This window comes from Chrysemys picta, chromosome 13 (assembly GCF_011386835.1).
Source record: "Chrysemys picta bellii isolate R12L10 chromosome 13, ASM1138683v2, whole genome shotgun sequence".
In the NCBI taxonomy this organism is placed as follows: domain Eukaryota; kingdom Metazoa; phylum Chordata; order Testudines; family Emydidae; genus Chrysemys; species Chrysemys picta.
In genome coordinates this window covers 50,248,435-50,260,408 of record NC_088803.1, presented here as the reverse complement: position 1 = coordinate 50,260,408, position 11,974 = coordinate 50,248,435, and the positions used below count along the sequence as shown (strand labels likewise).

Below are 11,974 nucleotides of genomic sequence, written 5' to 3'. Positions count from 1 at the left end.
CATTAAAGCCCCAGGAGGCTGAAGATGAGAGAAGGACAAAAGTTTCAAATTGCCGGGACATAATTGTGAAAGTCATTTTGCAAGTGCAGAGTCTTTCACGATGCCACCTCTCATCTGCCAAAGTGGGCTTGGAAAGACAATAAAAGGAAGGAATATTCAGCAGCGAAGAAGCCACCAATGTAAAGAAAAGAGTTTTTGGTAGATTAAATGGGGGTTTCTTTTTCTTCCCATTCAGATAAACTAATAGCCTTTGTCCAATTGGAATTTATTTTGGTCCAGTTCTCTCACCCTCACTCATGCCGAGCCATGTCAGCTTTGCAGGGAGTCCCATTGCAATGCATACAGCCCCTTCCACAGTCAGGTACTACGCAGACTGAATTCGGGTGACAGAATTGGGCCAGCTGTTTACGGATCTGGATTTTGATTTTACATGTAATCTCTATTTTCTGATTCAAGCCACTGACGATTTTATTTCTTAACCTCCTGGGGCTAATGGAGGATCATAGAAGCAATAGTGCACTGAAAGACTCAAAACAAAAACAAAAAAAACCAGCAAAGCTGTTTCCCCCAGTCCTCCCCCGCCAAAGAAATCTGGATTAAGAAATCGAGCTTCTTTAAACAAAGGGTTCAGCTCAAGATCTTGGCCCAAAGAATGCATTACAGTCTTTTGTTCTTCATTCTTTGCTAACCTTTATTCCATCCCCACTCCCCACAATAATAAAAATAAAATAATTAAAAAAAAAAAACCCTGACAGTTGTGTCCTGCTGGGATAAATTGCTTTAAACTCCCCTTCAGTTAATATCAGCTTTGTCCCTGTTCCTTATTACTGTTGCCACCTGTCCCTCAAACTGCAGGCTTCCCCCTTCCAGTCCCCAAATTACTCAGGATGTGAAGAGAGGGGCTTGGGTGGGCCTGCCCTCTCCCTCTCCCCAGCTCCCTGCAAATTCACTCCCTTACTCCCAAGGGTCAGTGGGTAGGGTTTGCCTCCTCCTGACAATCGGGCTTTGTGTAACACAATGGCCCGGCCCCACTTTTGGAGAGAACTCTCTCTGTGAGGCAGGCCAGCCAAGCGGCCCACCAGACAAAACACTAAAGACCAAGAAGAAAAAGTGACCTGTTTTGCATGTGGGAGTGACGGTGAGCGCTGTGATATGGGTCACCTGGGCTACAGAAAGTCCTGGCCCTCCAAACCCACCGGGCCGTAAAAGTTCACCGCTCCCATACATACTAAACGCACCCCTGGTTTATCTTCAGGATTCAGTGGTAACTCGGTTCCCTCCACTTCCATCTGGGAGGCCTGTGAAAGTCCTCCTCCCTGGCCTTTAGCCAGTTTTCCCCAGCTGCGATCAGTTCAGTGCCGTGTTACCATCTGTCCCTTCAGATGCAGGGCTGCCCATTACAGTTTGGATGCAGCCAGGAGGCAGTTCCCCCTCCTCACACACACACCCTCCCCATATACTCTGTACTTTAACATCCTCCCTGATTGAACTAACCTCATTATCTCTAGCCTTACTCACTCTTGCTTGCATATTTATACCTGCCCCTGGAGATTTCCACCATATGCATCCAAAGAAGTGGGCATTCACCCACCCACGAAAGCTCATGCTCCTATACGTCTGTTCGTCTATAAGGTGCCACAGGACTCTTCGTTGCTTTTAAGGATAACCTGAGTTACCCGGTTACAGAGAGGCCAGGACTGACCCATTTGGGACAGCAGGGAGAAAGCATCCAACACCCCACCACCTCCATTTGGAGACTACATTTCTGTGACAAAGACTCCAGGCGGCCGGATGAGTCTGTTTCAACCATGGGATGCTGGTGGCATCGGACAAGGGGGCCCACACAGCTCCAGCGTCCATGTCCTACCATTGGCATCCCTTTGGGGGGGGAACCCCTTTTTCCTGCTTCCAGTGGCAAAGCAGAGGCGGGGGGAGACTTTTCCCACGTGCCTAGGAAAAATGTGAGCAGAAGCACTGAAATTACCCCAGGACACCTGGAGGAGAGAACATATCCCCCCCAACACACACACACACTCTCCTAAGCAAAGCCTTAAGTAGCCCTGCTGCTGCTGGGTGTGTTTTTAAATCCACAGAGCCTCGCTGCTTACATCGGACAGCCGCTGGTGTCCCCGTTGATGCCCCTGCACGCTCCAGCCGAAATACTCGGTTGCAGGAGAGTTTGCACCGAAGCAACAGCTCCAGGCTAGGCTCTCGCGGCGCATGCTCAGTCGGAGGCGGCAGCTCCCCATTGTCTCCAGCCCGGAGAACAATTGTGCCGCGGCTCCGGGTCTGCAGAGCTGGGATTGGCCGCCGCGCAGGCAGCCTTGATTTGTAATTAGCAGCTCGGCGAGCTCCCATTGGCCAGGCGGCCTCGCTCTGTGGGCCTCTCAAGCACATAAGTTTTTGCTCTGGAGTGTAACTTTTTGCAGGGATGCAGTAACTTCTGACTTGAGCTGTTGTGTTTTGGTTTTTTTTTGTGGAGGGGAGGCGGTGGCTAAATCGCTAGCAAGGATGAAGCTGTGTGGAACTTTCCTTGGTTCGTAAAAGCCTCTCTAAACTTTTCTTTGACTTCTGTGTCTTTTTGGTATTGTTTTCCTTCCTTGCAGCTTCTGAGCCGGTCTCTTCCGCGTCTGTGTTCCATGTCAGTTTTCAATGCCCCAAGCAAAGGAGGCGAAAGTGACTAACTTCCAGGCGTGCCTCGATGTTAATCGCTTTGTGTATGTGGCTCAGAAAAGGAAATAGGTCAGGGAGACCAGGAACAAACAAACAAGCATCCCCCCCCCAAAAAAATCCCAGTTCTCTGTATTCTCCTCTGTTGAGTGCATGTCAGCAGAGGAGCTCCTGAATTCAATACATTTCACAGCCTTAAAGGCCAAGCTTCATCTCTAGTGTTTGCATTTAGCAAGTGAGATTCTGACTTTTAAAAAAAAATCTCGCTTTCAAAATAATTGACATTGACTAAACTCAATTTCAGATGCGAAAGTTTTTAGAGCTAACCATTCTTCCAAACGTGGGCGAAAATGTGTGTGTGACTCTCGCCTGCTCTTGCTAAAATTACACTCCAGATAATGCTTTGTTGTTAATAATTATTCGGTTTATTGCAAAAAAAAATTGATGCGGGTAAGGGATCGTTTTCTCTGTTTGTTTCTCATCAAAGCTTTGTCCAGAGTTCTCCGCTTTTGCATATTAGTGGATAAATAGGCGGTAGCTCAAGTATAAAGCTGACTAAAACCTGTTAAGACGTTGATGGAGTGTCCTAACGATTGCTCTTCACTGCCGGGACACAATGCAGACAAGTGGTGTTTTGTTTTTGTGTTTAAATGCCATGTAGAAAATGCAGGGTTGATATTGCAAAGATGTGCATGGGACTGATAAGGAGGTTGGTGCCTTTAAAGAAATTAGTAGTAGTTTAAAAAATAATCTTCCAACTGTAATTTTTTTTTTTAGACAAAGAAGTTTTCTCCTTGGGGAAACTGTGTAAATCAAGAGAGAGAAACCGAGGGATATGAAAAGTTTTTGTACGTGTGCGGTGGAGTTCCATCTGCCAGGGGCCTGTAGTGGGCAGGTCTTTCTTCCCCAACCCTTCAGCTGTTCCATATACAATATTAATGCTGGCCATTTCTATTCGGCATACAACAGCACTAATTGTAGTCTGAGGCATTAAGGCAGCCAGCCCATCTGCATCGAAGCTTTCAGAAAGAAACAAGAAAAATCTTTCACCCCCAGCTGGTAGCCGTAGAAATTGGTGCCAATTGCAAATGCATAAAGTTTGAGACCTAAAGTACTTGCAGAGAGTCTCTAGGACGCAAGTAAACTGCAGTCCAGCATTTTTATGTCTGGATATACAGAAGTAACTGCACTTGTATTTTAAACCACCTTCAAACATAGACCTTTAATTTGTTTTAATGGACTCACCCAGGCTTTTTTATAATGAATATAATCCATTTTTGTGTGTGTTTGTTTGTTAAATCTGTCCATATTCATTTTGTAGGATACCTATCAATGACTTGTAGACGTGTCAGTTTCAATTTGCAGCCTCAGATTTTCAAATGTTTCCCAATCATTTTTCTACCTCAAAGGAAAAGAGCCATATTTAAGATGTGGCACATACACTAACTCTTCCTCTATTAAAAAGTGGCTACTTAGAATTCAGAAATAACATAACATTTGTGTTTTAAAAATTTTAAGTTAACTAATAACATTCTGTGCTTCAAGTAATTTCTTGGTCTGACATGTGGATCACTTCAAAGAGAACAGAAGATAGTAAGTTGTTCGAAGGTTTTGCTCAGCTGTGATCTTAACTTTAGCAGCTAGCACAGGGGCGGGTGTTCCTAAATCGTTTCTGGGCAGTGGCTCCTATAAACTATGGCGGGAGCTGTCCATTTCACCAGTGCTGATTGTCCAGGGTTTGCCTGATTTCTCTTTAATTTTCTCAGCTTTACGGAGGCTTTTAAAAGTTGAAAACTTTATATGCTAACGCCTCCAGTTTTCTCAATGTTTGCCATGTATTGTTTAACGATGCATAAATTAAGCAGGTAAGCAATTTATCTTTGTTTAACAAAACAAACACGTTAGGTTGAAGAGAAAAATAATAAAAACCTCAATATTTTGTTTCTCTTTAGCAACATCTTGGTGATAACGATACACGCTAGCCGTACACTGTCCTATTTTGCGTCTAAATCTAGGTTAGTTTGTTTGGATTTACCGGTTTGCAAACTAACTTTTTTTTTCTGTTGAGGTTTTGCATCAGGAGTCAATTGTATAGACTTTGGAGTTTCAGGGTAAATCAGTTTAGAAGTAGAGTGTTTAAACCCACATATGCATACACAAAAACACCTTTTCCTCTTGTTTTCCATCCTATCTGCTTTGCTTTTGTTTCCCAAGTTTTAGCGTTACGTGGCTGAATTAAATAGCATCCAAGAGTACCATCCAGTATTGTTAACAGAATGAAGCCGATCGCGCCTGATTCCTCCCTTTTGATTCTATCTTGAATGCAGAACAATGAAGATGCAGTGTAGCACCGGGCCTGCTGCCTGGAGATAAGAGTTTAATAGAATTTCTGAATGCCAAAGGTTTAGGATGTAAAATATCCCTGTCCTCGCAGCATGTCCCAGGGAAATAGAAAATGGCTTTTCAGGAGTACTCTCAGCTGAATTCGTCCTTTTATATTAATGGCTTTAGAAGCTCAGGCAAAAGCCAGTAGTTGGCCCTGCAGTCATGGAAATGGGCATTGTAGGAGGTTTCTTTCCAAGGCACGCTGAATGTTCGAGGATTAGAATGCTGTTACATTAAATCGTAAAACAATCCATTCAGAATAAAAATAGTCCAAAATAACTAACTAAAGGACATGGGCTTTGGCCCAATAGTGGCGTGGCGGGTGAGGAGCTGGGTGGCAAAATGGAATTGTATCTAAAGGTTATTCCTTGGGGGCCTTTGTGGTACCCAGGACGATCAATGCCATTGGTTTGGATGAGAATAGGATTAGGGCCCACGATGACACGCCCAGTCTTTTTGTTGTTGTTTTTTATGACGTGAAATATCAGGGCAGAAATTTATCTCCGAATAATTGTCATTTACTTCTTTTCTATCTCTCGCACACACAACTGCGCCATAAAGGACACAGGCGAGATGGTCCGCTGCTCCCCGTGCTCTGGGAAGAAGAATAAATGACTTTAGTGGGGTGTTTGACAATGCTCAGGTTGTAACTTTTGTCTTCTCTCGGCTTTTTTGTCCGTGCGGGCCTGGGCGAGCTCCAGCAGGAGAGGGTCATCCCTTTGGCTCGGCAGGGTCTCCTCCAGACCAGCCATGGGGGACCACAGTCCCCGAACTCAACTTTGGTTGCCTAACTCTGCAACCGTTCTCTGCCTCTAGCATCTCTCAAGGCTGCTGGGGTTTTTTAGTCCATGTGTGAGCTGCAGCCTGTTCTAAAATCGTCATTAAGAGGACAGTCGAGTCACCGTCTCCGGGAGGGGAGGGGAGGAGGACAGGCTAGGAAGTGCAGAATATCCGTCCCCAGTGCTAAGAGCTTAATTCAATCGGATCATATTTCCGCCACGATTTTCCAAAGTTACAATCAACACCGATTAAAAGTGCTAATGCACCAGTCCAACACAGGGGAAAGGTGATAACTTTTGTCTTTGCTTGCCCATAGGGGGGAGGACGGTCTCTTTGACAAGAGCCGGGACACACAGCACGTGTCAGTTTCATGGCACACCTCATGGATGGTGATGGGGGCGGGGGGGGAGAGGAGAGGATATTGTGATGATAGCTCTTGGATGGGGTGGGGGGAGCAGAGTCTCTTTCCGGGAGGGAAAAAGGCTTCCAGGAAGAAGCGATCCCCACACACACACACACACACACACACACACACACACACTTAAGAGATTATGGGGCTGTTTTTAGAAGGATCATTCTCGTGCTTTCAGCGGAAAGAAACAAATGGAACCATCTGAAACCTTATCCATCACTCCCTCCCTTCCTGTTTTTTGAAAGGGGGGGGGGTGTTTTCTGGGAACGTTGTGTGTGGTGCTTTCTTTCTTTAAAAGAAATAGATACATTATAACAACCGGCCCTTGAATATGTACATCGGCTAATATGCAATACTTCCTGTTTCATATAGACGATAAATTTCCCAGTCTCTTCTTTATGATGATAGGTCATCTTCCTAACCACCAATAAATATTGTAAAGTACTTTCGCTGTAGCTATGCTAACCTAGGGCATCTGTCATTCCCTGGTTGTTGCTATTAGAAATTATTGGACTGTACCATAGGAAGGGAATGCACAGGGGGGGATGAGGATGGCAGTTGTAACATTCGCAGCCCTTGTGTGTGCTTGGCGGAAAAGAAGCCCCAACTCTTCTGCATATTAATTATGAATCATCTTGGGCAAAATCAGGCCCTTTCTGTTGGATCTGGCGGCGGGGGAGGGGGTAGAAACGGGGGGGGGAGGGGGTCGAGCAGCGCCCCAGCTCGCTCGCTCTCTCCACTCCAAAAAGTCAGCAGTTCCATCTTTTTGATGCTATACTGTAAATTTATTTCACCTCGGAGAGTAAACAGATATATTGCAACCCCAAGGGTTCATGGGTAGTGTATTTACAAAGGGAAGGCGCATCAAGCCCCCTCCGTGCCATTTCCATTAATGAGAGCGGTCATTAAGTAAATGAGACATTGCCTTTAGCAGGCTTAAGAGTTCACACACTAAGGAGCATCAGCTATTTAATTGAAACCAACAAACCATCTTACACGCGTGTTACTGGTGTAGGGAAGTGGGCAAACCTCCAACAACTCTCCCCCCCCCCCCACCTCCCACCTCTCCCCCCTCCCCATGTAAATTTCATGATTGCTTTCCGTGATGTCATGTTGAAAAGGGGCAGACAATAGCTGTGGGGAAAAGGTAAGTCAATATTATGTTCTTTCGCTGACAAAGGCAGATAATGCTGGGGGGGGGGTTCACCTTGGATTGGTACAGAGCAGAGGAAGGGGCTCTCGGAGACCACAGCTAATGTAAACACATGCAGGCTTGGCTCTTGGAGGCAGGGTTTGTTGTTTTAAAATTGCATCGGAGAACCGAGGCGGTTTTATTAAGATAATGATTATTCCTAGGTCCATCTTTCTCTCTCTTTCTCTGAGACTCTAGTGGATATGTTATGCTTCTGACTGAAGAGAGCTTTAGCGGGGGCGGGAGGGGGGCAGAGGACAGCATCGTATTCAGCTGGGAAACTTTCTGACTATTTCTGGAAGAAGGAAGAGCAGATATGTCTGTGGACATAGAGATCTGTGGATGTTTATCAGGAGAAATCACTGTGGTTTTAACAGAAGAAGCTTCGTAAAGGGAGAAGGAAAAAAAGGCAAGCTTCATAGTTTTTCACTGGGATATCTTGCATGGTAACTTCCAGTCCAAGGTACTGAACAGGAGCCGATGCTGTGACTGTCTCTGTCTGAGGTTGGGATCGCTCTGGTTTTTATTTTCTTTTTTTTTTTTTCTCTTCTTCTCAAACTACTGAAGGGGAAAGGGGGGGGGGGATCTTTACATATTTTGTTCTTGTTTGCATTGTACAAAAGATGCAGGCCAATATCTTAGGTCTGCTGGGTCTTACTCTTAAATCATTAATGAGCTTTGCATTTTCTTTCCACTAAGTGAAGATAATGAGTTAAAAAAATAGGAAAGCGTCTGTTAAAAATTGCATGCATTTAAAAGCAAGTTGATGTGCGGTGTTAAAAGACCATGTGTTGGCTGTTTCAACGAGTAGACTTTTTTCTGACTACTTTCCACTTCTCTATTTATAGTGAGGAGAAATGAGGAAAATATGCCATATTTGTTTTCGTGTTCTCTGTTTACCATGACACAAAGACAGCTGAAGGCTTATTTTTAGTTAGCTTTGATCAGAGGTTTTACTTGAGTGATCCCTTTACCAATTTCACCGAAGAGGAAAAGTTAAAAATCCCGCAAAACGTCCGCACAGCAAGTGAAAACAGTCCTGGGTGCTGGAGTGAAAGGACCAGTTTGCTGGATGGCAAAGGTGGTTCTATATTAGGGAGATCACTAAGGAAACCATCTCTTGTAGCAGTTGGAAAACACAAACGCAGACACGTTCAAGGTTATTTCCTTCGAGTGATCTGTGCAAACAAAAGAGCAAGTCACAATAAGATGGGCATAAACCACTGAACAAAACCGATACCTAGTGGCAGGAGGCCTTTGTGTTGTGAGTCATCAGGATATTTGCCTTGAAATCCTCCCTTGCCCCCTATTCTGAAGTGAATCGTTCGCTCAGGGCTTGGCTTGGATACAGGACCTGGCTGTCTGGGGGGCTTCCCCTACTTTGCTCTCTGACTTACGAAGCACTAGTGTGTAGTTTTGCAGGACAGCCATTGCCACAAACAGACCCTGTCGCTGCGTTTATCCTCCATCTATTGTTGTATTCTAATCCTTTCCCCAGGAAAGGCAATTTCAGGCAAAGTCCTCCCCGTCTCCCTACCGGTTCTTTTTATTTATTTCCCCCCCCCCTCTCTCTCTCGTTGGCTCATCTGCTGTTATTATCAGCTTTTTCCATATGGTCACTTTAATTAATGGCGGACAAAAGGGGGAGGGGGGAGCGAGAGGAACCCAGGAATTAGAGTTTATAGCTGGTTTGTCGCTGATGCTGTCATAGAAACCAGAAGGAAAGATGCCGCCTGTACACTTCTTTGTATGATGCTGTTTATTGTTCCAGCGGCAGCGCACATTGGAGCAGAGGCTCTGCTGCAGGGGAAGGAAGCACAAACCCATTTGACGGCGTTGGTCGTTGTTAGCTGTAGCATTCAAGGCTCCCAAACAACTAAGGGAAGTTGGTGGTTAAGCTGTGACTGACACACACACTCCCCGTTTGCCTGTGCCTTGTGGAGGCCGAGATCACTCTCGGGGCAGGGAGTGAAGGGTGATCTGAAGGATACACAATGGTCAGAGGGGCGCTGGCAGGTTCGGGCGCTGGGACGAGCTATTTCACCCTTAAGAGAACTCGGGAAAGTTTGTTTTGTGATTAGCAATTCTGTCTGAATGTGCAGCTAACTGGCGACGTGTATGTATAGATCGCACTTCTAGCTACAGACCACCGCAGTTTATTTGTAGTGGGGGCCAGCTATCCTATTCCACAAGTAACAACTCCTGCACTTGCGACATTAGCTTGGAGGGTCAGCCATGGAGGGATGTGCTATTAGAAGAACATGGAGATGCATGCTCAACTCTCTTCTGTTTGTAGTGAGGACAAAGTGCATGTTCCAACACCCAAGAGGGTGAAAACAGCGCAATCTCGCCAGTGTCCTGTAATCCCTGCCTCCTCGAGTCTCCTGGGGGTGTTGGATGGGATTCCTTTGAAGGAGGGTTATTAATAAATATTAGTCACGCTGGGGCTAAATGGGGGAAGACAACACCGGTGTTTTATCAGAGTAGCTCTGCAGGCAGCCCCCCTTCTGTCCCTCCCAGATATCTGCCCAGCCTCCTTGAAGTCTCCATTGGTTTGTGGGTGGTGGTATTTTTTAAGCTCCGAGAATGGGATGTTTCTAGAGGCGCACGTGTAAAACCGACCCGCTTCACCAAGCCCGTTGTAGCCAGGTTTGTTATAAGAGGAGGCAGTCTCGTGGAAGGCATCATCTGATCGCCCTTCATGGCTCTTCGCTAACCTTTTAACTGCACGACAGTCCGGGGTGTGTGTGTGTGGGGGGGGGTCAGTGCAGTCATCAGAAATGCAGCTACGCCACAACTCGCACGTGGGCTCCTGCAAGGTGGAGACCGGTTTTAATCCGGATGAAAGAGAACATAGGGCCAGTCCTCGCTCCCCTGTTTAACTTCCACACGGGTTCCCTGCTACCAGCGCCCCTGGCCCGGTTCTTCCTGTTCCGGGGGGGCGGACTTACCCCTGTCCCAAGGCCCAGATGCATCACTTAAATCGGGGGTTTCCTGCTGCTTCTCTAAACAGGGGTGAATTTCACCTTTTGACAACAAGGTCCCCAATTCAATAAGACAGTGACCTCAACCCCCCCCCCCAACTTTCTCCCACCCGCACTCTCCCCTTTATAAAATCCCTTTTAAAAAATAGTCTGGTGGGAATTTCCGAGCCACGCAAAAATAATGCCTTGGTCTAATTCCTTAGATTTAGTTGGGGATTGGTCCTGCTTTGAGCAGGGGGGTGGACTAGATGACCTCCTGAGGTCCCTTCCAACCCTGATATTCTATGAAATATTTCCCACCTTTATCTCTTACGCCAACATTACAGCCTCCTGCCCCCCTACGCATCTCCCCCTCCCCTTTACTCCAGTGTCTATAAATATCTGTACAGACGCTAGGTGAATAACACTGACGTGTGGGGGGGGGCGGTGGTTAGAGACCTAAGATGCGTGAAACTAATAAACTTCAGCTCCCAGTTGGACTCTCGGGGGCTCTGCAGTGGGTGGCTCGACTGCCAGGCCAATGCTGCTGGCTGTCCCGTTGCGGTGTGCCAGGCTGGCCTCTGGGTACCTGTTTGCCTTTGTGCCTCCCTGAGTTGTTTGATGCTGGTTGGTTTGCGTTATTGGCGCTGGCCAACTGCTGATTTCATACGGCTCATCCCACGAGGCTGGGGGCATGAGGGGAACAGCAGGACCAGGTGACTTCAAACCGGGGAGCTGAGGACAGTAATGATCCTTGAGAATAACCCCGCTGGGCAGAGCTGCTCGCTAGGTGGGACTTAATCAAAGCAGTAAACTGCAGGGCAGGGTCAGGAGTGGCACAGGGGAGCGCTTGTGTGTGGGCAGGGCCAGGCTGACTCCAGGGGAAAAGCAATGAGGCAGAAAGTCCGGGGCTCGGAGTGCCAGCCTCAGGCCGGTGGGGCGGGCTGGCTACGTGCCCGCTGTAGGTTTTGGAGGAGAGGGAGGCACGTGGAGCCTCTAATAACGGGGCTGAGTCCCGTAGCTGGGAGAGCTGGGGGGGGGGGGGGAGGAATACATCCAACAGCTCTAGCCATGGGGCTTGCTCTTCCTCCCCTGACACTGGAGTTACTCCTGATCTGAAAGTGGGAGCCGAACCCGGCCCCTGTACTTTTAACACCCCCTTTCCTCCCCCCCCCCCCCCATGTATTCTCAATTGGCAGGGGGAGCGCGCTGCACTGTTCAGAAGCTCCATTCCGAGTGCATTTAAGATGTCAAGTTACACCGCTACCTACCTCCCCAGTCTGTCCGATTGTATCTAGGATTCCCCTGTCTGGGGGGGGTGGGGGGGTGCATTGCTCCCTAGCTGGTTGCATGCCCGTTTTGACGCTGTCTTGGCACCATTGCCAGCAAAATAAAATAAAATAACCCTTCCGCGCTGTTACATTTTTAAAAAAAAGTTATTTATGGATTGCGGATTGCGGCCTTCAAGCGCGGAGCGGCTGCCTGGCCAGGTCTGCTGGTGAACATCATTGTAACCAGATCACACAGACTTGCCGGAAGAAGCCGGAGAAAGCTTTTGAATTATTACTGGAA

General features: G+C 47.1%; 1 protein-coding gene across 14 annotated transcripts in view; it reads left to right on the top strand.

Annotated features, from left to right (window-relative positions):
* The first annotated feature begins 2,390 nt into the window (after positions 1 to 2,390).
* Positions 2,391 to 11,974, top strand: part of MYT1 (myelin transcription factor 1) — a 115,776-nt gene continuing 106,192 nt past the window's right edge. For 10 of the 14 annotated variants that reach the window (XM_065566193.1, XM_042858472.2, XM_005309584.5 and 7 more), the window contains exon 1: positions 2,391 to 2,536. In XM_065566193.1, the coding sequence (XP_065422265.1) occupies positions 2,512 to 2,536 (25 nt within the window). In that variant the 5' untranslated portion in view covers positions 2,391 to 2,511. Of the gene's footprint in view, positions 2,537 to 7,225; positions 7,395 to 7,422; positions 7,944 to 11,974 lie in introns of those variants that run through there. The other 4 variants (XM_042858470.2, XM_005309587.5, XM_005309586.5 and 1 more) reach the window with 4 other exon arrangements.